Source organism: Felis catus, chromosome B1 (assembly GCF_018350175.1).
Source record: "Felis catus isolate Fca126 chromosome B1, F.catus_Fca126_mat1.0, whole genome shotgun sequence".
Classification (NCBI taxonomy): Eukaryota; Metazoa; Chordata; class Mammalia; order Carnivora; family Felidae; genus Felis; species Felis catus.
Window position 1 is genome coordinate 36229118 of NC_058371.1, and position 25629 is coordinate 36254746.

The window sequence follows — 25629 nt, forward strand, 5'->3', positions numbered from 1 at the left end:
TCCCAGCTTATATGTGTCACAAATTGATTTGCTTTATTTCTAGAATATGGGGCAGGGCTGGAGGGTGTATGTGATCTGAAGAGGACCACAGGCTCAGGGCATTCATAAAATTTCTGCCATACAGTGAGGTAAAAGACCGAGGGCTTTGCATTGACATCTGTTGTATGATTCCATAAATTTGCAGGAGAAGATGCGGGGGTGAGTGTTTAGGGGTGCTGTGCATGTGTGGATGTGTGAGGTGTGGGGCACAGAGAAATCCCGAGGGCACGTGAGTCTGTGCTTGAGCTGCTGAGCTATCAGGAGAGGGCCTTGTGCTGTGCATTGCTCTGCAGGCCTCAAACTTTCCCCACTCTGGCACACACACAGGAGCCGTAAAAGAGGCCTTGGGTTAGCCCCTTGCCCCTCTGGGCAACAACTTCATTTCTGGGGTGAGGGGAGTGGGCTCACTGGTCTCTACAACCCCTCCTGTGTTACAACACTGAGAACCTGAGAAAATGCCTTTACAGTCCCTTCTCCTCCCACCCAGGGAGATCCTGCCTGTGGGCCCAACCCCCCTTGAGTCCTCTGAGTGGTGTGGCACATGACCGCTCATTTCTCCAGGGCATCACAGGTGCTGCATCTGTGATTCTAGGTTTTCCAGGTATGGAAGCAGGTCAGTGGGGCTGTGGGCTGTTCTTTGTAGCATTTGGGCTTCCCAGACTCAGAAACATGGGAGCCAGGCAGGGCAGGGTGGGGGAGGTGGTCTAATAATTCTCAGAAGAGCAAAAAGGAGAGAGTCATCCCCTGGTGACTCTCCCTGGGTCATGGTGCCCTTCAGGGTGGCAGTGGAAGGAGGGAGACTCAGTGTGTGTGTTCTTTGAAGGATGAGTGTATAGTCACATGAGGGGCACAAGGGAATGAATGTGTGTGTACACAGTCAAGAAGGATTCCTTCCATGAGCGGGTCTGTGTGTTGTCTATGGATTTTGTCAGCATGCTCCGCCAAAATGTTTCTGAACTGCAGGGGCCTCTTCTGTACAGAACTGCCTTCTTCTTTCATAGTAATGCAACCCACGCTCTCCACAGTTGTAAAGTGGGGAAAGCTGTAACTCGGGAAGGAAAGGCAGGTGGGCCTCTAGGCCCCCCCCTTGTCTCCTGGGGCCTTTCCCTGGGACCTTCCATGGATGGTTCCCACTCCTCTGTCTGTGTGAAGGGGCTGGGCAGCACTCAGGCTCTGGTGGGAGTGCCTCTCCATGTTCTGATACCCCCCAGTCAGAACTGGGATCAGTTGAGATGTTCATGGATACTGAATAAAGCCTCAGGGAGGCAAAGGAAGGTCTACATGGGGAGTTATGTGCTTTTTGGGCCTAGCATGCTCTGTGGGGCTAGCTAGTGCCCATCCTGCTCTGGTCTTGGTTTGTCCCATGTTGGGGGCACCACTTGGGATCTACTACCCAGGCACAGGCCTGTGTTGTTCAACTCTGCTGTCCAGACCCCAGAGAGCAAGTAAGGCTGCCAGAGGGGACCTGTCCCTTCTGCTTGTAGTTGATACTGGATTGCCACCCCTTTAGGGAGGCCAGCCTTTCCCAAAAGAACGTGGTCTTCCAAGGCAGGTAACATTGATGGAGCTCTTGTATGTTAGGCACCATGTTACTGTGTTAGGAATTTTCACACCCGGCCTCACGTATTCTTTATGACCCTTTGAGGCAGGCAGTTTTACTATGTCTCTATGCTCAGGTAAGGGCACCAAGACCAGAGATTTTAAGTAACTTGCCCAAGACCACACAGCTAAGAAGGTGAGCAGAAGCCTAAAGTAGGCTGGCTCCAAAGGCTGTGTTTTCACTGTTATTCTTCATCATGTCTCCAGATGTGGCCCATGGGCCCCTATCTCAATTACCTGCAATGTTTACTAAAACACTGATACCTAGGTCCCTCCTAAAACCTATTGAAAGAGAATCCCTGGGTTTGGGGCCCAGAAATCCAATTTCCCTGTGTCCCTGGGTGATTGTCTTCATAATGAGGGTGGAAAACTGATGCATGTGGGCACACCCTGCCCAGGACCAGTGATGTACGGGACCTGTAGATAAGGTCCTGGAACATGCAGCATGATGAATCTACTTCCTAGATCCACGTGCGAGGGGTAGCTTGTTTGCTGATGTCTCTACCTTCTCTGCATTCTCTAGAGCTCTTCCAAGGGTAGATGGAGTACGCCTGGGTGGGAGAGTGGCCCAGCTGTATCTGCCGTTTACTTGTGTGGAGCATCCAAAAACTTTTGTTTTATTTTTTATTAAAAAAAATTTTTGTTTAACATTTATTTATTTTTGAGATAGAGAGAGACAGAGCATGAATGGGGGAGGGTCAGAGATAGAGGGAGACACAGAATCTGAAACAGGCTCCAGGCTCTGAGCTGTCAGCACAGAGCCCGGACGCGGGGCTTGAACTCACGGACCATGAGATCATGACCTGAGCCGAAGTCGGACGCTTAACCGACTGAGCCACCCAGGTGCCCCCAAAAACTTATGTTTTAATATCCAGCTGGCATTTTTACTATTAAAGTGACCTCTGCTTGTTTATCCTTTGGAAAACAATCGAAGTGTTTGCTGTGAGCCTAGATAGTCATTGGAAATGGGATGTCAGTGCAGAGAAACACTGTGGTATGTATGGAACAGGCAGATGGGCCTGAGCCTCAAAGACCGAGTTAGGTCCTGTGTGGAGACTAGTGCTCATGGTCAGAGGGTGGTGGTGCTCCCGCATGGATCTGGCTGACCCCTGTTACAGTGAGTTGGTGGCCAAAAGGCATCCTGCACGGCCAACTGCCATGCTGGGGCACGCTTGGCCCTGAGTCTGAGGACCCGAGGGCCTGAGTCTGAGGACCTCCGAGTCTGAGGACCTGAGGAAGTAAGTCCTGTAGCTGTCTTTCTCTGGCAGGACACAGGGAATGGGGAGAGCACAGTGAGAATTCCTCCCCCAGGGTGTCGCTGCAGCATGCAGGTCCTAGGGACCTGGTCCTGGTAGGGCTCTGACCCTCTCCTTTACAACAGCTCCTGAGGGCCTACCCAGAGAAGGCCCTCGGCAGGGGCCGGGGAGCTGGCCATCCTTGGGTGGGCAGCAGAGTCTCAGATCCTGGACAGTCAAAGCTGCCCTTGGAGGAGTGAGTGGTCACCCAGGCTAGGCACACAGAGGGTCTCAGCCTGCCTCTGGACCAACCTGGGGGCGTGGCAAGAAGTGGGACCAAGTGCCTGCTGCCAGGGGAAGGTGATTGATGAATATAAGTGGGTTGAATAGCATCTCTCCAAAAATTCATGTCCACCTAGAACCTAGGATGTGGTCTTATTTGATGTAATTAGTTGAGGCCACACTGGATTAGGGTGTCCTTATAACAAGGGGAGAGCAAGCATAAGGGCATGCTGGGAAGAAGCCATGTGAAGACAGGCAGAGGCTGGAGAGATGCAGCTATGAGCCAAGGGACACAAGGACTGCTGGGAGCCGCCAGCAGCCAGAAGAGCTGAGGAAGGGCCTCTTCTGGCACCTTCAGAGTGAAGCACAGTGCTGACCTTTGACCTCAGACATCTAGCTTCCAGAACTGAGAGAATAAGCCATTGGTGATGTGTTTGGGCAGCCCTAGGACACTAATACGCTGAGGCAGGGTCTCCCATACTTCTCCAGGGAAAGGCTGTGTTGTTGCTGTCACTGTGACCCCCAAGCTGGTGGGCCCTGGCCAAGGTCATGACAGTTCATGTCCCATGAGAGGCAGGTGGCTCAAATGGGCAGGGGCTATTCAAAGAAATCTGGGAAATTCTGAGGGGGGCTTTCTGAGGAAAGGAAGTAGGAGTGAGATGGTGGGTGCCCGGACACTTGGCTGGGGAGCATGGGCCAGGGACTGCGTTCACACAAGGGGAAAAGGGGACAGGGTATGTTCAAGGCCAAGCAGCACTGGCTCTGCCCTTGTGACTGTCCCGTTCCTTGAGGCCTCTCTCTTGGTTTCTACTGCCGCTATCATACCAACACCCCAAGGGCAATGTCTGTTTCATGTGGGAGCAGGAACCCAAACCCTGAGAGGACCAGCAGCCTTGGGCTTGCCTGGGTTCAAGTCCCAGCCCCAGCTCTTCCCAGCTGTGTCTCCAGTCATTTCATGTCTCCAAGGCTGGGTTTCCTTCTCTGTAAAGTGGAGGATTTTGTGGTACCTGTCTTAGGTTTGTGAGGGAGAAACAAGGTAATGCTTTTAGAGGTGCTTAGCAGACACGTAGTAAACATGTCAAATTGTTAGCTATTATTATTTAGTATTAGTTTGGTAGGTATCGGTGAATGCAAAGGCGAGACTGAAAAGAAGTAATTATAGAAAACATAAACAGCATAAAAATATAGGTTTCCAAGGTACAGATTTCAGATCCTGAGTGCCTGGGCTGGCTCAGCACCCTGGTGGCTCTGCCTCTCCATGGGCTGGGTACGGAGCTTTTGTGAAGCAGTCTTCTGCTCTGGCCCCCTGACCTGGAGGCCTCTCAGCCTCTTCGGTCTCCTGTCGGTGGTGGCAGCAGACTGTATCCAGGTAGTGGGAGCAGGGCTGCTGCAGGTCTTGGTCCTTGTCAGGAACTGGATTGGGAGGACCCAGCTCTGAGGTCTCAATTTTGGGAGAAACCCAGAAATCTCCTTTGGAATAACTAACTGGTATTAACCCTTGACTCTTCAACTTCTCCAGGCTGGCTGGCTCTGCTCCCTTTCAGAGCAGGAGGGGTCAGAAGGGATGGAGTTTGAGAAGGTCTGCTGTATGAAGGTGAACATGAGCAACATGAGGAGGCTGGTGTCTAGAGCTTGTGTGTGGGCCATGACTCCATTGCACCTGGCCATTGCAGCCTTGTTGAGACGTTGAATGTATCCCACAGTGACTTCTACCAGGAGTGATGCTCTGTGCGATGCCATTACATATGCTACCTGTATTTGGGCCTAGAGGTGGGTTAGGGAGCTAAGGAGACTATGAACTCTTGAATGTTTCCTGGGGTATGATTATTTTTTATTTCGTTTATGTTCAGTTCTGTGCACGTGAACCTACTATTGTCTTGGGGTCCTTCATTAAAATACCAGCTTTCATTCACCCTTTGTAGATACTTTGCCTATAGATCATCAGCCACCTGATCTCAAGTTACTGTTCCCAGTTTGCCTCCTGGGAAGTTTGGGAAGGCTCTGTGTAAGGCCTTCAATAGCATGGGTATCTACTCACTAGTTGTAGACCTACTACTACAGAAGAACATATCAACTGGGTATTCAAAGAATAGCTCTCTTGTCAGCTATTCAACTGGTCTACCTTCCTCATTACTGTAGATTCACATGTATCAAAACTCATTGTACCCCATGCCAGTGCAACAGTAGATTCTACTCCCTCTTTCCTTTGAACACCAACATCACCAGCAATATCCAGATGAACTATAAGTTGCCTATACAGACATCCAGTGGGCCAAGAGACAGCAAGAAGGAACACCATGAAACACCATGCCCTTGTGGAAGACAATCTATGGCTGGGCACCATCAGGATTTCCTGCTGGTACATGTTACCTTCCTATGCAGGAAGCTAGAGGACTGCTTCTTGGGGTCTGGGGTTGCCTGATTGGCTTTTGTCCCTGTGGTGTAGTTCTCTTAGGGTGTAGTTCTCTTGTAACTCTCTTTAAACAGAACCTGACTGCCCCTGGCCCCACTTGTTTCCTGGTGGGTCTGGGCTGTAGTTTGTGATTTTCCACCCACTGTGCCCAGCTGTCCTAACACAGTCATACTGGGGATTAAGTTTCAACATATAAATTTTGTCATGACACCAGCACTCAGTCTGTATCAGACCCCTTAGGGGTTTCCTTCTGCTCAGGCTGGAGCACAGGTGCTCTGCAAAGCCCTCTGTTCACTGCATCCAGATTCTGGGGCATTGTTCTAGATTCTGCCCCCAAAACTCATTTATACTCCTTGCTGGATCCAATTCCTACTCTCCATCCCACATTGGCCCTGATAGCCTTCCCTCCCTTCCTGGGTCTGCCCTTACTTGTGTCTCATTTTCAACTCAGGATTTTCTTTCCTCTGTACTTTGTACTCCTGTATCCCATCCCCTATCCTGTGAACCTCAGCCTTGGCAGAGCCCTGTAGGTTAAGTGTGAAAGACTCAGAAGTGGTGAGGAACTTGCCTGGGACCCAGAGTCTGCTTATTCTAATATAAATTCACTTAAATGCTTGACGAGCTAACAAAGAGTCTTCTTACTCCTCGCCTGGCATTACATCTTCACATAGGAGTCACCACTTTTTTCCTGCCACATGGGAATGTCTGTCTGCACACTTCATCTTCTTCTCTGATGAAGCCAGAGGCTTCAGTTCAAATTCTCAGAAGCTCTAGGGTCTTGATGTTTCATTGACTTATAGTAGAGGCTTTCCAAAGGGCTAGTGACTAGTCCTTTGGGCCCCAGTAGCCATCTGCATCCCTGAGTGGTTTGCTGTGGCCCCTCTGATTTCCTTCCTGTCCATTCTCCATGGGAGGCGCTGAGAGAAGCAAGATTGCAGCGCCATGTGATCAGTGTTGGTGTACGTCCCGCCCCCGCAGGATGGGCCTGGCTCCCTGCTCTCTGATGTCAATGGGATACTTGAAGTTGTCATTTCCTTTGGAACTGGAGGGTAGAATGGGGGAGACTCATGCAAGTCAGGGCGTAGCGGAAGGGCCTGGAGTTGGGGGACTGAAGACTTTCTACCTGAGGGGTGTGTGGCAGGGCCTTCATGTGGGCATGTGTGTGGGTGAGTGTCCTGCTTACGTGAAACAAACTGCCTGTGTTCTCGCCTCCCTGGATGCTACATTCTGTGTGCTTGACCTTAAGCTGACAGGTTAGAACCCCCTAGTTTATAGATTTTATTTTTTTAAAGCCCTTTTTGTAAAACACTAACCTCAGCGAAGGAGAAAGAAGGAAGAAAAAGAAAAAAAAGCTGAGTTCAGCAGCTGCAGTTTGCTGTATTTTTCATCTTACATCAGCAAGTTGGGACCACAAATAATCTGGTCTATGCTTCAGTGATGCTGCTGCTTAAGACTTCGCGTTCCTCCTAAGGCAGTATATTCCTGGGAGCCAACATTGCTCTCCTTCCCCAACCTGCTGGCTCAGGTGGTCCGGAGGTGGGTGGCCAGGGCAGGGGATCCAGATGAGAGGTGGAGCACAGAGGGAGCATTGACCAGCCGGAGGCGGGGGGGGGGGGGGGGGGGATGTCATTAATTCGGCATGATTTCTGGAATCAGCTAAACATTTCCTTTTAACCAGTTTCCCCAGCCTCACATTCTTTGTTAGTTCAGGAAAAATGTCATTTATAATGAATGTTGCCTTGATAAATTGCTCCCGAGAAGCATAGCGTTCTCATTAGTCTATATAATGAGAAAGACTCTTAGTGGTGACATAGCTGCCCAGATACTTGCCTGATATGAAAAATATTTGTCTATGCAGTCTGCTCTAGAAGGCCTGGAATGGAGGGCAAGGGGGAAGGGGCTGAGGGCTCAAGGCTTCCTGCAGGCTCTGTGACTCTGAGGATGTGATCTCCCAGCACTCTCTGAGGATGGACCCCAACCACTCCTTCCTGCTTCCTGGCAGGCACAGGCTGTGGTATGCAGGCTTCTTACCCATGCTGCCACACCAGCCCTCTCCTGTCCCCACTCTGGCTGCCTGTGCTGGGAGCTGGTCTGTTGAGTCAGCTGGAGAAGAGAATTTTGGTGCCTTGTTATTCCTTGTTATTATTTTTATTCCAAAGAAGGAAAGAGTAAACGTGTTTATAGTGAATTCTGTTTTTGTGAAGTGCTTTTGCCTATGTGGTTTCATTCCAAGTACTCTTCTGTGTAGGTATCAGAGCCACTTAGGTACTGAGAGATGCAGTGGTATTTCTAGGGTTTATGGCTTGGAAGCAGCAGCATTTTGACCCAAATACTCAGCCCCATCACTAATTCCTTTTGCCCTTCTGCTTGTTTGAAAATGGACAATTTACCCAACCTTTCTCCACAGGGACCCATTGGGTTTTTATCTCCAGGTCCCCAAGGTACTTCTTCATGTTAGGAGTGGTGCTTAAGGATGTGTGTTAATTCTTGCAGGCCACTGGGGCCTCCTTTAGCAGATGGCTATTACCAGAGATAGCGAACATACTTTTCCAAATTCCTAACAACCACCAGGCAGGATTAGAGGAGGAGGAAGACAGACCCACCATAGGGCATTTTGAGGAGCTGAGTTAGCTATCTTGGGGCTGAAGTTAATGCAATGTTGATGCATTTTGCTGTGCTGCCAGCTAGAAATCTGCTAGTAATTTTATTTTTCAAAGGGAGGTATTAGGAGAGTTCTTGGTTCTCCTCCTGCTTTGACGAAAGTCTTCCAGGCCTCTATAGGCTAGTCCCCATCCATCCATCCACCCATCCATCCATCCATCCATCCATCCATCCATCCATCCATCCACCCATTTATACATCCACCTATCTAACCATCAATCCATCCTTTCATCCATCCTTTCCTTCTTCCTTCCATCCAGTGGCTGTTGAGTCCCTATTTGGTGTCAAGTATGACTCTAGGAATTGGAGATTCAAGCGTGAATAAGATAGTTTCTGTTCTGAAAGGTCTCCTAATTTAATGGGAGAGACAGATATGAAAAATATAAATTATGATATGGTTGGTGGTGCAAGCTCAGTAATTGGAGTTTGTGAAACATGTTCAAAGTTGGGGCAGGACATTCACAGAAAGTGCTCCAGAAGAGCTGGCACCTAAACTGGGTCTGGAAGGGTGAACTGGAAGAGGTTTAAGGAGGGCATGGTTGGGGGATGGCATTCCTGGCAGAAGGAGTGCCGTGGGATAAGGGTCCATGAAACATCATGGTTGGGGAATGTGTGCTCTTTGATATTGCTGCAAGGGTTGGGGCTGGAGAGAGGAACATGAGGAGAGATGAAATGGTAGACATCAGTGGAATCTGGATTATGGGTGAGGATCAGGGTGGTACATGATGGGCTGAAGGTGTCAGTGGGGCTTTGTCACCAGGTCAGAATGGGCCCTTCATAAAAGCCAAGGCTGGCAAGTGGGGCTCAGCCCTAAGTGTTATATGGGAATCTCGGTTACCTTCTCAGAAACTACTAGACATTTTTTTTTTATGGATGAAGATGCTCACAGAGAAGTGAATACTTGCCCAACATTATACCCCTTGTAAGTTGTAGAGCTGGGGTTGGAAGGTGATTTGGTGCCTGGGATGTTGCTCTTAGCCATGATGCTATTCTCTCTCTTCAGTTGGTCTGCAGTTTCGGTTAAGCATCCACCTTTGGATTTTTCTCTGTATATTATGTTTCAGGAAATGTTATTTAATGTAAGAAACTATCTGAATCTCTGTAACAATATACCATGGGTGTGGATGGACTGCGAAGGCTGAGAAGCACATTGTGTGGAGGTTGAAGGGAGGGGAAATGCTGAGGAAAATAAAGGTAGGGAGAAGTCTGGGTCTTTGTGTAGGAGGTTCTCAACATCAGGAAGGGGAAGAACGAAGGACAGAATGGCTAGAACTGAGAGGAAATAAGCTAATGGGACTTCAAGTGTCACTGCCTCTGGACTAATTCCTAGGGTTAGGAAGACCATGTGAGCGGCTGGCCACTAAGGTCTGGGACGTTGCCTGCTCCCTGGCACTGCAGGATTGCTTCCTACCCCCAACTGGTGGGAGGTGGACCTGGAAGAGGGGGGTGGTGGGGAGAGAGAGAGGGAAGAAACCTAACCTCATACCACCAGCAAGAACCATATCAGCATTCAGAGAAAGTTGAAAGAAATCTTTCAGCTGGCTGGCTACCTAGCTCAAGGCTAACCACACTCTTAACACAATAATAAGTCAATCCTCACTGAATAATTAAATAGAGAGCCTTCATAAGTATTGACTTAATGTGACAGCAAGTCTATAGTGACTCGGGGTTTGCTTATGTAAACACAATCTCTTGTTCAGCTTACTTAGCAGTTCAATGAAATAGAACAGTCCTTCAATTAAAATCAAATGATGCATGTGTTTAATTCTTTTCTCTTCTTACTGTGTAATAATAGGTTTGGAACATAGGTGAAGATCAGATTGGGGAAAAGTGGAAAAAAGGGTATCTGCCCATCTGCTTGTGTTTTCAGAGGACATGAAGGGACTTAACCAATGGTCTCTAGAAGAAGGATACGGTCTTGGCTCTTATCTCTGGTCCCTGGGTGGGAGATCCATCCAGACCCTACTGATCGATCCTCTCCCAAAGCAGGCTTAGGTTGGCCACCGTGGTTGGTATATCTGTCTCTTGATGGTGGCCTAGGTCTAATTGATTGCTTTTGGTCAGTTGGGGGTGCAGTGGCTCCAACCACAGCACTCTCCAGGCCATTTCTCCGTGGCTCACCTGGAGGGGAGAAGGGGGATGCTGTGGGATCTCCAGGCTGGATGACAAGGAGGGGCCAAGGAGCAAGGTAGCACCCCACTTATTCCCTTGGGAATGCCAGAGAGAAATAAACCTCCCTCGTTCTGTGGCTTCAGAATGCTGGGAGAAGGGACGTGGGTGGTGTGCTGGGAAAAGGGATGGAAGGTAAGGGTGTAGGCCTTATGGTAAAAGGGAAAACCCAATGGCTTCATAAGATTTGAAGCTAAGTCTTCTGGCCTTGCTGCTGAGATAGTAACTGAGTTAATTAACCTAAGTCTTTGTTTCCTTATCTTTAAAGCAGAGGTAATAATGCCAACTTCAGAGAATTGTTGTCAGAGTAAAATGTGAGGATGTTAGTAGAAGTACTTTGTGTGACACTGTACAAATGCAGAGGGTGCTTGTTAATAGATCAGAGATGTTATGTCTCTTGGCCTGAAGGGAAAGGGCTCATGCCTTCTAACACTGTGTTCTGTGCTCAGGAGTGGTTAGCAGGGTCTTCTGATCTCATCAAGAGTGGCAGCAAGCGCTGCCAGGGCATCCACTACATGCCAGGCACTGTCCAAGCACTTACGTACATTTGCTCATTGGACATCTCATTCAGACCTTGCCATGACGGTATGAGGTAAATATTATTGTTACCTCCATTTTCCAGCTGAATAAATGGAGGCCTGGAGAGATTTAATGACCTATTTAAGGTCACACAGCTAGTGAGTAGCTAAGCCAAAGCTCAAACCCAGTCAGTATGGCATAATGTTGGAAACTGGACCTTCTGGCTGAGTGCGCTTCTGGCTGGGTGGAGGGGAGAGGGGTTCTCGTGAATTCAGGACCTCCTGTGGGAGGAGAGCAAACATTTCTACGTGTGGCAGCCTGCCCTGGAGTCATGGTCATGTCCAGAAGGGTTTGGTGTGCATTTCCCAGTTTGGCACCAGGTTCTGTCTCCAACCTGCAAGTGTCTAGGTATCGGAGCTGCCCGGAGGGAGGAGCCAGTTCTCTGAGATGGTAGCTTTTCTCTCTCAGCCTCTTTGTCTTGGGACAGAGGGTCAGTAAAATTTGCTGATGTTCCTGGAACTAATAACCCTTCCTCTAAATGAAGCTTAGAAAAATCACTGTTTATAATAACTCAGGAATCCTGAGGCCTTGTTCAATTAAACTTGAAGAAATAATTACAATCTTAAAGCAACTTTATTAAAAGAGAGCATAACAAACAGTGTATTCTATTAGCATTTTTTGAAATTTACTTCTGGATCTTGTTAGTTTATACGCTTACCATTTCCCCCTGTTTGCAACCAGGGTATGCAAACTGTATTGTCTCCTGATTTTTAATCCCTTCATGTGATTTCACGTTTGACTTTTCATATATTGGCACAATCTACGTCCTTGTCGTTTTTAATAGCAGCGTTGCTTTCTGTGGCTCATCCATCTGAGCCATTCCCCTCTAGTTAAGCTGGGGAAAGAATCTAAGGCTAGGTCCATCTTCCTTCATGAATTTTATTAGCATCTGTTTTCCAAGTTGCTCTCACTGAGGTACTCCTGCAATCCTGGCTCTTTCACATGGGCTAGTCAGACCCTTTGTGGGCTTGGTTTTTGATCTGTGTCCTTTTCAGTGTATGTCTTTTTTTGGTTCCTTTGAACGTGGGCAGAGAAGATCATATAAAATCGGAGAGTGAAGCTAGACATTAGTCAAGAATTTTTCTGTTTTAAGTGACAGAGACCCCCTTAAGAAAATTAAAAAGGAATTTATTGGCTTCCAATAAAATTTAGAAAGGGCAGGAGTAGATTCTAGGACTCAAATACAAATAGGCCTTTCTCTCTCCTTGTCTCTTGTTTCTGCTTCTCTCTGTGGGTTAGCTGCATGTTTATTCTTCTTGTGACCGTGAGGCTAGAGTATGGCCCCGATTCATCTGGGCTCATGTCTGTGGTGTCTCATAACCAGAGAGAAAAGAATAGTCTTCCTTGCTTGCTCCATTAGGAAAACCCCAGGGAAACACCCTGTTTAGCCTAGCTTGTGTTACTTCCTTATCCCTAAACTAGTCTGTGTGGCTGGGGACAGAGTTGTATGGTTGACCCAGCCTGGGTCATGTGTCCACCTTTGGCCCAGGTAGTAGAGTGCCATGGTTGACAGCCTTTATCAGAGCTACCTGGCTGGAGGTGGGAGTCCCTCCCCTCAGCCCACTCCCAGGGGAGCTGCTATTCTGAGCAGGTAGAATAAATGTTTACTGCACACCTGAAGAATAAACAGAAAGGAAAGAAGCCGGGTTGGTACTTGATTTCATGAAACAAGTGGTGGCAGTCTCCTGGAGGAGCAGGAAAGGACGGAGGACCAGGCTGTCCACAGTGAGCCCTGGAGGTGTCAGAAAGCAGCCACATGGGTGAAATCCATTTTCCCCTTTCTCAGTGTCACATAACATTGAACGCACTTAACCAAGCCCTGCACTGCTGGAGAGAACCTCAGAAAGCCATTCCAGAGGCACTTGGGTCTATTAAAGCCATTTTCTCTGCATTCCCATAAGTTGTCTATGAGGCCTATCATGAGTAATTTGCACTTCTTGGGAAACCCTTTTCCCTTCCATGAAATATTCAAGTACCCTGTTCGTTTGCATGAGGACAGTGCTGGTGGCTGCCTTTGGAATCATCATTAGCAGTGGAGGATCGTGACAGCACAGCCAGAGAAAAGACCCTATCCTTGTTAGCAGGTGCCTGGTCGTGGTATTCTGGCTGTAGGGTACGTGTGGCCTACCTCTCAGAGCTGCTGTGTTCTTGCTGTGGAATATGTCTACTTTGTGGAATTGTTCAGAAAATTCAATGAGGTAACTGCATCTGGTACATAATAGGACCTCAATAAATATTAGCTCCCTTTTCTCCTTCTTCACTTTTTTAAAAATTTTTTTTAACGTTTATTTATTTTTGAGACAGAGAGAGACAGAGCATGAGTGGGGATGGGGCAGAGAGAGAGGGAGACACGGAATCTGAAACAGGCTCCAGGCTCTGAGCAGTCAGCACAGAGCCTGATGCGGGGCTCGAACTCACGGGCCGTGAGATCATGACCTGAGCCGAAGTTGGACGCCCAACCGACCAAGCCACCCAGGCGCCCCTCCTTCTTCACTTTTAAGACTATCAATAGTGGGGCGCCTGGGTGGCTCAGTCGGTTAAGCGTCTGACTTCAGCTCAGGTCACGATCTCGCGGTCCATGAGTTTGAGCCCCACGTCGGGCTCTGGGCTGATGGCTCAGAGTCTGGAGCCTGCTTCTGATTCTGTGTCTCCCTCTCTCTCTGCCCCTCCCCTGTTCATGCTCTGTCTCTCTCTGTCCCAAAAATAAATAAACGTTAAAAAAAAAAAATTTAAGACTATCAATAGAAAACCATTGGTTTCCATGGCAACAGTGTAAAAGGTATAATCTGATAAATGGGAACTTTGGGAAGCTGACAAGAACACACCAAAAAGCCATGTACTGTCTGGCATTGGAATGCTTTGGGGTTCTGTGGAGTAATTCACCTTGTATTATATTTTAGTATTCCCAAACTATATGTGTTTGGGAAGGTATTTAGAATTTGGATCAACGATGGTCTCATTGATTACAGGTGCCTGTACTTTCTCTTGGCTAAGACCAAAGCATAGAGCTGAGAAGTGTGTATCCAAGTGTAAGTGTATGTCTGTGTAGGGATTGTTGTGTGTGTGTGTGTGTGTGTGTGTATGTACACAAATATGAGCATTCTTTGCCATGTAACCAGGAGCCTTCTCAGGCCCTGGCATGAAGCATTATTTTCTTCTATGGCTAGGTCATAAAGTGGGGATGTTTAAAGCTGAGACCAGGGGGTGGGGTCTGAAGGGCCCCCCGAAGCCCAGCTCTGCAGTCTGTGTAGATTGCCATATTCCCAAACTTTAGCCTGCCTCAGAATCACCTGGAGGGCTTGTTAAAGCACAGATTGTTGGGCCCTGCCCTTAGAATTTCAGATCTTGTATGTCTGGGGTGGGCCTGGAGAATTTGCTTTTCTAACAAGTTCCCAGTTGATGCCAGTGCTGTTGCTCTGTGGACCACACTTAGAGAACCACTAACCGTTAGGGAGTCTGCTTGTGTGGCTGATCTTTGCACATCGAGCCTTGCCTCTTTTTCCCTCTGTAGAAGCACATCTGCCTAATCAAATAGGATTGCCAGATCCAACAAATGAAAATTCAGGATACCCAGTTAAATTTGAATTCCAGATGAATGATGAAAAACTGCTTAGTATTAGTATTAGTTATGTTTAGTTTAATATTAGTATGTCCCAGATACTGCATGGGATATACTTACACTAAAAAATTCATTGTTTATCTGATATTCAAGTTAAATGGACATCCTATATTTAATCTGGCAACCGTTAATCAGATTGGGGGTCAAGTGTCTCTCTGTGCCTCTCCTGCTGCTTCTGTGTGATTGAATAGGCTACAGCTGCTAATGAAACCAGCCCAGAGAGGGTTTGTGTTTTTCGGACAGAGCCACCTGCCGCCCTGAGCTCATTTGGCAGTCTTCACTTGATCTCACTGGGATGGACTTGGCTTTGTTCATATTTGCTCTTTTGCTGGCTCTCTGTGCCTTTCTTTGTCTGTCTGTCTCTCTTTTTCTCATGCTTTCTTTTATGCCCTCTTTCCTATGGGGGTTCTTAAAGGTGGAAATTTGCAAAGTGATGGGGATGGGCCAAGGAGAAGTCTTCTTACAGTGTGAGAATGGAGTCCAGAGGCGACCTCACAGGGTCTGCAGGGAGGAGCAGCATCAGGCCCGGAGAGGGCACAGAGAGCCCCAGCTGGCTGGCCACCATGCACTATGAAAAGGATAACATTTGTCTTGGAGAATGCACCTTCCAGGGCTGGGTAGGGAGCGCTTATGTGGCTGCTTCACATAGTGGCTGGAGTCTAGCGTGTCGCCAGCTTGAAGGAAATTGATGTCACTTGGTCTTTGATGCTGACAGAGGGAGCTGGCTGCCGTGGACATCAGCCTGTCTTGAGGGGCAGAGAGAATCTGAGCAATCAAAGACCTTCTGGAGACTTGGACACAGCATCCCCCTAACTGGCCCCATTTGGCTTTCTCTCTTGCCAAGATCACTTTGACACTAAGAATGGAGAGATGGAGGAACAGAAGGCTGAGCTGTGGCCCTTCCCTTCACCTGCCCCTCTGATGGCTGCTGCACCCGGGCCTACCTCCTCTCCTCCCTGTGCTCTGAATGGAGCCGGAGGGCCTGCTTAAAGGAAGTAGGCCATGGCATTAGACGGGTCTGGCAAAGGAGACTTGTGTATGCTTTGGGGGCTGGTGTTCCTCTTCCTGTGTCCTCAGAGTGGCATGGAGAGTGATGGTGGGGTAGGAAAGCCATCGTTCACCTGGGACCAGCAGGGTGACCCTGGAGCCTTGTGGTAAGGGAGAGGGCATGGGGGTCTTTTCTTCCTGATATGCCCGAATTGCCTTGTGTGGGAACCAGACCTACCTTGGCAGGTTGAACAGGTAGTTTTCCTTCTATCCCAGACCCAGGAAAACCTGTTCCCTGTTTGCACTTGCCAGTGTTTGGCAGGCACAGTACTGGGGACAAGATGTCTGGATAGAGAAGAAAGATAAGGTGATGCCTCCTCTGAGTTCCCCAGCTGTCTTACATAGCCCCGTGGGCGGGGAGGGTTGGAGATTGGCAGGCATGACTCACCCTATTTGATAACTGGGGACACTGAGCTCAGAGACATGACAGACCTGCCCAAAGTCACAGCCAGTGAGTGATAGAGCATGGCCGTGAGACAGAACCTCCCAGTTCCCAGCTTCCTTTTCTCTCATCTCTTCTCCAGTGGCCTATCTTTGTGGACAGTTACATTCTCCTTGCTCATGCTTTGCACCTTCTCCAGCCCGTGGGGTCCAGTGACATTTTGAGGGGCTTTGTGGATGGTGGGGCCAGGTAAGATCCTCAAGGTTCCCAGTGTCAATGAGTGGAGAACTAACCTTGCAGAAGGGAAGTGGGCAGCATGCTCCCACCGGAGGGCGAGCCAACCGTGACCTCTCATCAAGCTCTGGGCCATGGCTGGTGGGTACTCTGCCCTGACCCCGTTAGCTGGGATTTCCTTTCTGACATTGCCCTTCCCAGCCTTGTCTGTCAGTCACGTGACAGGGGCTCAATACATGTTTGGAGGAAGAATGAAGAAATCAGTGAAGTCAGACACTCTAGGAAAATAGGTACCAGTTGGAGAGACCAAATAGGACAGTATCGGGGTCTTTATACAATTGAGTATGAAATTGCCTGGTCCAGACCATGTGTGTAGCTAGAATACAGAGGTGGGAGAAATCCACACAGCTGGGGTGGTCAGCAAGGGCTTTGTGGGGGAGGACTGCAGGTGGGCCTTGCGGGAGTACTAGGAGGGAGTCAGGCCCTAGTGTGATCACATAGCTTTGGAACGTACTCATGTACTTTGATTAAGAGATAATTTCAATGCCTCTTGGTGAGGAGGAGATGACAATTGGTGGCTTTGCTTGTTGTCTAGCACCTTCCTTGCCCCACACCCTGCAGGAGCTTGCTTCTGGCTTCATGCTGCCCACCTGCAGCCCAGCCCTCCTTAGTGTTGGGGCCTGACCACATCCCCTTGGCTCCTTTTGGAGGGAGGCATCTGGCCAAAGCAGACAGTGAAGTCCCTGAAGGGCTGTACGAGTCTCCTGTGGCTGCCATAACAAAGTCCCACAAGCTGGGAGCTTAAAAGGGAACTGTATTCTCTCACAGTTCTGGAGGCCAGAAGTCCCATATCAAGGTATCAGCTGGGTTGTGTTCCCCAAAGGCTTGAAGGAGGAATTTGCTCAGTGCCTTTCTCTCAGCTGCTGGTATTGCCTGCAGACCTTGCCCTTCCTGGCCTTGTAGGGGCGTCGCTCAGTCTCTGCCTCCATCTTCACATGTATTCTCACTGTGTCTGTGTCTCTTCTCCCTTCTTAAGGACACTAGTCATTGGCTGGAGGGCTCGCCCTAATCCACTGTGACCTCATCTTGGTCACGTCTGCAAAAAGCTCATTCCGACGTAAGGTTCCATTACGGTACTGGGAGTCAGGATGCGATTCAGCCCACAGCAGGTGCCTAGAGCTTTTGTTTTGCTTGCCTCCAGGTCTCCTCTACCTATTAAAGTCTGTGTCTCTGGAGGCTAGGAGGTAGGCAGAGGCCACCACACTCACACTGTCAGAATGTCTTCACGCACATGTGGGGTGCGCGGTGGGACAGACGCTGCTCTTACCATTTAAGACTGAGTCTTACTCTGCAGGGACTGAAGTCTTGGTTAGAAATGCTGTTTCTCCCTGTTTTGGTGTTGGGTGGTGAGGAGATAGAGGGTAGGAAGGAGGGGGAAGACACCTGCAGGCTTCCTGTTTTCAGGGACAAAGAATGTTGGCTCTGGAAAGACCTTCAGGGGCTTTTGCCCCAGAAAGGGCATCCACCCTGTTGTTCATTCTGGGGCGGGGCCCTGGCTCCACTGCTCAGGAACTCTATGATCTTGGGCAATTTATTTAGCTCCTCTGAGTCTCAGCGTCCTCCTCTATAAAGTGGGATAGTAACAACAATCCTGGTGAGATCTCACAGAGTTCAGGTCTCAGTGTTTGTGAGGATTTAATGATAAATGGATGGATGTGTAAGTTTCTTTTCTTAAATCATTTTTATTGTGATAAGTTGTACATTACATAAAATTTACCATTTTAACCATTTTTGACTGTATGGTTTTCAGTGACATTAAATACATCCACAATGTTGTGCAGCCATCACCACCTCCATCTCCAGAACTTTTTCATCTTCCCAGACTGTGAAAATATCTTTTACTGAGAGCACTTTGTATTTCATTTGGTAAACCAGGAAACCGAGTCCCTGAGAAGGAAGGACTGGCCTGAGTCATCCAGTGAATTAGGGGCACAGCTGAAGTGTGAACCCCAGTCCCCTGTCAGTTAGGTGCTCATCACCTTCTGTCTCCCACACTTCTGTGGGCTTCAGGGTCTGGGACACATGAGGCATCGTTGGGGTTGAATTTCTCCGCAGAGCTTCCTCTCTCTCCCAAACCCTGTTCCCAGGACAAACCAGAATGTGTACCATGGTGGGACACACACAACTGCCTGCTCTGAGAGTGTTCCTGTCAGGCTGTCCTGGTCTCTCTCAACCTCTGGTCTCTCTCTGCCTGCTTCTTTCTCAGATGGGACAGAGTTCCGGTGGAGGACCAGGGGAGCTGAACTTGGGGCAACCTTTGGGATGACTTTGTGAGGTGCCTTATGGCGTGGAGAGAGTGGGGGCAGGGAGTCAAGGGCTGCATTTTGGTCCTTCCTATAGCTACCACAGTCTCCTCACTGAGCACCTATTTGTTGAGGCCCTACTGTGTGCCCATCATTGGGAAAATACCAGTGAATGAGACCATATTCCTCTCTACTTGGGGCTTCTGTGAGACACAAATGGTATGATACACGAAGACCCCATGGCAAAGGGCACTCACTTGTAGGAAGTGATGGCAGGTGGGGAGGTGAGATGGCCAGGCTGATGGTAGCCAGGGTGCCAGGGTGGGTTAGATTTGGGTGTTCTGGGCTCCATGTGACCTTCCACATCAGGTGCTGGAGACAGACCCTGGCCAGAGAGCATCTGTTTGCCTTCAGGTGACTCACAGTCAAGGAGGGATGTGCCCACATAGTTATGAAGCAGTATTATGGGGGCCAACAGAGAGGAAGGGGTGACAGCAGGTTATATCACCAGGGGAAGAAAGGACTGATTCTGCCCAAGGGGCAGTTGGAAGGAAAGCAGGGGAAGCTTTGCTCTGACTTGGTTCAGAAGACGACTGTCAGGAAAGCCTATGGGTGTCTCACCCTAGACGGACTCTTTTTTTACCTGTCTGGGGGCTGGCTCCTTTGACCCTCAACTGGATCCTGGGAGTAGCTGGAGCAGGGATTATTGTATGCATTTTGCAGGCAGGAAGAGTGATGTGTTGAAGACCTTGGGCAAGGTCACCCAGGACTGTGGTCAAGCAGAAAGCAGAGCCTAGCTTTCCTTCCTTGGTCCCAGGCATTCTTGGCAAACCCACCCCAGGTTCTTTCTGTCTGTGTTCCTCTGACTGGAAGATCCATTCAGAGCCTAAACTGTGTACCTGGCTCTCCAGGAGGTCCTGCCCTCAAGGAGCTCCCAGCCTGAAGTCCCTCAAGGCTTGGTTTCCCCCATGTTCCTCTCCATCTTCCTGGCTTCCTCCTGCCCTGGGAACCTGCAGGCAGGAGCCGCTCTGCTGGAGAAAAGGCGGGAAGGCAGCCAGACTAAACCGTTCTCTCTGTTGGGTCTTCTCCTGACACCAGGTCCCGGCTGGCAGACTTCCACGCCAATTGTCGTGCCTCCTACCAGACGCTCACCAGCTGCCCTGCCGACAATTACCAGGCGTGTCTGGGCTCCTACGCTGGCATGATTGGTAAGCCGCCCCCGCGCACCTGGGCTCTTGGTGGCTCCTGGCTGCCCGATCCCCATGGGCAGGGGGCCTGGCTCAGGGCCAGAGAGTGGACAGCCTGAGCTTGCTTTTCTTTGTGGTGGGAAACCAGAGGAGAAGGCAACCTTTTATCATGGGGGGAGGAGGGCCCCAAGGGCCTTATAAGGCTTTTGAAATGAGAAAGCAACATTTATTACATGGTTTGGACTTTCCAGGTACCGCGCTGAGCAGTTTACACCAACTGTTTTATTTTAATTCTCATAGCAGTACTTACTAGGGGGGAGTTGCTATCTCCATTCTACAAATGGTAAAACTGAGGCTTAGAGAGGTCAAGTCACTTGCACAAGTTCCCCTAGCTAGTAAATGTTGGCACTGGGATCCAAACCCAGGATGTGAACCTTAGTCTCCCTGGCTCTCGAACACAGGTTCTGCTTGCTAGTGAAGAAGGCAAAGGCCCAGGGAAGCAGGGGGCAGGGTGGTGACTCCGGGATAGCTCCTCTGCTATCTTGCTCTGTCCTCAGTGTCCATACCCCTCTGCTCCCTGTGGCCATGACTGCATGGTCGCTGGGATAGTAACGGTCTGTTTGTTTGAGTTGGGATGTATGTGTGTTTGAGGGGGCAGGTGGGAGGAAAGGAGAGTTCCCCAGCCTCTTCTCTGTTGTGTCTGGGGCCTGGAGCCCAAAGAGAAGGCCTCACTATTCCTCTTTCCTTTGCCTTCCCTTTCTCCCTGCCCAGGGTTTGATATGACACCCAACTACGTGGACTCCAACCCCACTGGCATCGTGGTGTCCCCCTGGTGCAGTTGTCGTGGGAGTGGGAACATGGAGGAGGAGTGTGAGAAGTTCCTGAGGGACTTCACCGAGAATCCGTGCCTCCGTAAGTCCGAGCAGGCCCTCCCCATGCCTCTCAGTCCCAGAGGGGCCCTGGAGGCCTGCCTTTGCCATGCCCTTCTCTCTCCATTGGGATGGCCAGTGATAATCTACAGGGCTTCCCCAGTGACCCACGGAGAACTTGGGTTTTGTGCTCTTGGGGACTCATCCTACTGAATAGTCAGTAGGCCAGCCTGAGTTTACCACCGGAGGATTTGAGCCTATGTCAGGCCAAGGTCGAAGATTTCTGGTCTGTTATCCTGAGAGCTTTAGCCAGGTTCCTTCAGGGACAGCCGTATGATGAGGATCTCAGCATCTGTCACTTGTCCCCTTAAGGATTTGTTACCCGTTAGAATTGGTGACTTGCAAGTCCCAAACTGCTAATTAAAGGCTAGAGAGAGAGGTTAGCCACAGTCTGCCTGCCTCACTCTTTTCAGTCTGACACTCTTGCCACCCACCCACTTGAAAATCTCCCGCCTTCCTTCTGTCCTTTCTTCCTTCCATCCATCAGTCCATCCTCCCTTTTTGTATGGCACTGAGGATTCAGAGAGATGAGCCATGGTGCCTGCCATTGAGCAGTGTGGAGTCTGATGGAGGCACACCGTCAGGGGGGTCACTGTGACCACAGTACGGAGTGAGTGATACTAGGGTGGAGGTCAGTACAGGGCACTTTAGGAGCCCAGACTAGTGATACCAGTCAGCCTGGAGGAGGAGGCCCTGAAAGCTCCTCAGAGGCTGGCCCCTTGAGGGAGAGTGGGCATTTGTCAGCTGACGAGGCAGAGAGGGCACACCGGTCCACCCTTGGCAGGGCGGCTTGCAGGAACTGTGGACTATGGAGTCTTGCTGTAGAGCATGAGGACGCTGAGGGTTATCTGGACAGGGAGAGGGAATCCTCCTCATGAAGGGCCTTGCAGTCCTAAAAGTGTTAGGATCTTATGGTCCTACAGGTGGTGGAGGTGGGGGTGCAGGTCACTGAAGGGGAGTCAGCAGGTGGCATTGTGGGCAGACCAGCATGCAGATGGCCTGTTCTCTGGTTCTGGTGTGGAGGGTTGGGGCTGTGGTTCTGACAGGTGATCCAACACAAGTGTACTCAGAAGTGGGGGAGCAGCTATTCCCAAAGAGGCCGGTGTGACTGAGCTGGAGCAGTGGTGGGCAGGAGAGAGGAGAGATGGAGTGCACAGATCTTTAGGCGATGGGCTCAACTGCCAGCAAGTCATGGAAGCATGGTGGGGGGCTTGGGTGGGGAGAGATGACCTCTGCAAGACTGTAAACATGGGCAGAAAGCAGTGATGCAACAGGAGGGAGCGATGCCTTGTTGGGGCGTAGACGTGATGAACTTGAGGTGCATCTGGGACTTGGAGGTGGAGATTTCTGGAGGCACTTGGTTCCAGAGTCATGTCTTGGGAACAGTTTGGTCCAAGAAGTCCCATTATTTAGTCTTCAGTGCACTGGTGTTGATGGTGTGGGAGTAGGTGAGGCCACCGTGGAGGATGGCTGAGTCTGAGGCTCTTGGAATGCCATTGGCAGGACCTGGAAGCATCTGAGGTGGCAGAGGAGCCAGGAGAACCTGTGTTGGGGTTGGAGGGTGGGGCAGGGGTGGGGCAGGGGTGGGGATGGGGGATTGGTGTGGGGGACGCTTTGAAGTGGAGGGTGGTCTGCAGTACAGGATGCTACAGAGAAGCCAGTGATCACCGCCCTGGGCCCCGCCTGCTGCCTCCTTCCGGGCTCCCCACCCCACTTCTCCTCTTCCCTTCCTCTTCTGCATTTCTTTTTCTTTTTCTTTTTCTTTTTCTTTTTTTTTTTTTTTTATGTTTCAAGTTTTTATTTAAATTCCAGTTAGTTAACATATAATGCAATGTTGGTTTCAGGAGTAGAATTCAGTGAATCATCACTTACATACAACACCCAGTGGTCATCCCAACAAGTGCCCTCCTTAGTACCCATCACCCATTTCCCATACACTTCCCTCCATCAACCCATAGTTTGTTCTGTATCATTAAGAGTCTCTTTTATGGTTTGCCTCTTTTTTTTTCTTCTGTGTTCATCTGTTTTGTTTCTTAAATTTCACATGAGTGAAATCATATGGTATTTGTCTTTCTCTGACCAACTTAAGTCACTTAGCTTTCGATGGACATTTGGGCTCCACATTTCTTTCTTTTGTTTGTCTTTTGCAACCTCCCTCTTGCTATTTTCTTCTCTCCATGTGAGATGTCAGTAGTGTCTGAAAGGGGACTCCAGAGAAATTAAGTTTGGACAAGCCACACCCTGTCCCCGGCTCTGGGCTGTTACAGGGAAGGCAGCATTAGGATGTGAGGGGAAGAAATTATGGAGGCAGCCCCTGATTTCTCTGTGCCTACCTGCTCTCACCCCCCCACAGGGAATGCCATCCAGGCCTTTGGCAACGGCACGGATGTGAACCTCTCCCCTAAAAGCCCCTCATTCCAGGCCACGCAGGCCCCTCGGGTGGAGAAAACACCTTCTTTGCCAGATGACCTCAGTGATAGCACCAGCCTGGGGACCAGCGTCATCACCACCTGCACATCTGTCCAGGTGAGGGGACACGGCTCTGCAACTGGGGAGGGCAGGCTGAAGGCATAGAGAAACACCAGGACGTGAGAGGCGGGTGTGGGAAATTAGCTCACTGGGGATCAGGGATGGGACTGGCAAGTTCTTGCCCTTGGGTCAGGACCCAAGAGGCAGGGAACAGCTGTTGGGGGCTAGTTTTTTTGTGCCTACATTCCCTAGGCATTCACCTGACAAGTAGGAAGCACTGGATTGTGCTACAGAACACGGGGTGCCAGGGAAATGGAATGGTTAACACATACTAACCATCTGCTAATTACCAGGTGTTATGCTAGCAGATTCTCTGCCTACTTCACTGAATTTTCACAAAGTGAGGTATTGGTCTTCATGTATTATACACAGGAAACTGACCCAAGAAGAAGTTTAGGTAACATACCCAAGGTCATACAGCCAGTTAGTGGTAGAATAAGATTTCAAACCTACGTCAGACCCCAAAATCCATGATGTTCATTTGTTTGTCCATCTATCCATCCACCTAGTCATCGAACATGTATTATGTATGTGTTATGTGCCAGGACTTGTGTGAGATGTGAGGGAGACTTTGGTGAATAAAACTGACAGTGTCCTGGGTTTTGTGGTCCTTACGGTCTTGTTCAGGGTCAAACAATTCAACAAGCATCAGGCACGGACTGGGTTCAGTGCCACAATAGGGGACACATGTGGCACTATGGGGGCACGTCCTAGGGCTCCCCACTCAGCTTTTTCTCTCTGTTGGGCTACCCTCCTGCCATCATGCCATTTGCTACAGTAGATTCTTTGCTTAGGCAGTTGGATCTAGTCAGAACACACACACACACACACACACACACACACTCACACACATATACACACTCACCCACAATACACCCACTCACCCACATACATACACCCCCACACACCACACCCCCCCCCACACCTATACACTCTTACACTCACATACATACATACACTGATACATATACACAACAGTACAGCCACTCACACACACACGTACATACATATATACACACACCCACACTCACTCACAACACACCCACAACTCTCACATTCACATACTCTCACATAATACACTCACTCATACACTCACACCCACATGCATACTCACATACACACTTTCTCACACTCATACACACACACCCCTAGAACAAAGAGTGTAAAAGAGGACTGACCCCATGCAGAGTATCGGAGCAGAGGAAGGAGGGAACAGCAAGGTTGAGGGTGTTGGGGTACAGTGAGGGAGTTGGGCCTAGAATTGCCAAGAAGGTTGGGGGCAGCAGGGGGCACAGCCTGAGTGGGTGAGGGGGCAGGGTTATCAAGGCCTGACTATGTGCGAGGCAGTGAAGATGCCAGGCTAAGTTGGGTGTCATGCTCGAGGGATCAACAGTGCACATCTGCTACAAAGTTTTACTTGTGCACAACAAGGCAGTTCTGAGACCTGGCATACAGCGATGTGACTGTAGCTGACAGTATCGTATTATGAAATATGTTGATTGGCATGTGGTAAATATTTCACAGTGTGTGTGCCCATATATTGGGTCATCAGGTTGTACACTGTGAATACATGCAATGTTTGATGGTCAATTACAACCTCAGTAAAGCTGGAAAAAACCCCAGTGGGCATTCCTGGTGCCAGGATGAGGACTTGAGCAGGGACCCATTGTACCACAGGAGCTGGGGTGGGTGCCTGTCCTGGTTGGGAAGCCTACCCCCCCTGCCCTCCCTGGTGGGCTTCTCTGTGCTGAACAGCTGACCTCCAGGTATCCTCCTGTTAGGCTCAGCATGGGCCCTTCCATGCCCTGCGCCCCTCCATCAGGCTGCTCCTCCAGATCCCAGCCGAGGAGTCCGTGTCACCCTCGGGCAGCTCCTAATTACACTAGCCACGCTTGAGTGGCTGCGGGCAGGGGCTTGGGGGCCCGCTGCACAGACAGTTGCCAGCTCAATTTCATGCTAGAGTGGCAGGCAGCTCGGCGGTCAGGGCTGGGCCACCTGTCAGGTGACCATGCTCTGGCATGGTCCACATGTCCCTTGGGGCACCACCAGCTTCCCTGAGCTCCTCGGGGCAGGCTTACAAAGGGAAGTGCTGATTCAGCAGGTGGCTGTGGATCTTTCCTGAGGCTCTTACTGTACCTTGACTCACTGTGGGTGTGGAAGAGTTCAAGGGTGTGGTCTCTTGCCCTCACTGCAGCCCACTCAGCCACTCAGTGCCTGGTGGCTCTGACTCCTTTTTAAAAATTTTCCCTCTATTCTCTCGGCATTTTGCTAAAACTGTTGGCCTGGTTTCTTTTAGCCCCAGCCTGGTTTTCTTCAGATTCACCACGTGAAAGTGCTTGCAGACAGAGGAGCACTCTGAATGCAGGGGCCCAAGCTGGGGAGGCTGACTAGCAGGGGGCTCCCCAGGCCTGGCCTCAGGGAC

At 49.8% G+C, this 25629-nt stretch overlaps 1 protein-coding gene across 4 annotated transcripts in view; it reads left to right on the forward strand.

Annotated features, from left to right (window-relative positions):
* GFRA2 (GDNF family receptor alpha 2) overlaps nt 1-25629 on the forward strand; it is a 97070-nt gene that overhangs the window by 61885 nt on the left and 9556 nt on the right. For all 4 annotated transcript variants that reach the window (XM_045055424.1, XM_045055427.1, XM_045055426.1 and 1 more), the window contains 3 exons: nt 19661-19770; nt 20521-20661; nt 23032-23204. In XM_045055424.1, coding sequence (XP_044911359.1) covers nt 19661-19770; nt 20521-20661; nt 23032-23204 — 424 coding nt within the window. The remainder of the gene's footprint in view (nt 1-19660; nt 19771-20520; nt 20662-23031; nt 23205-25629) is intronic.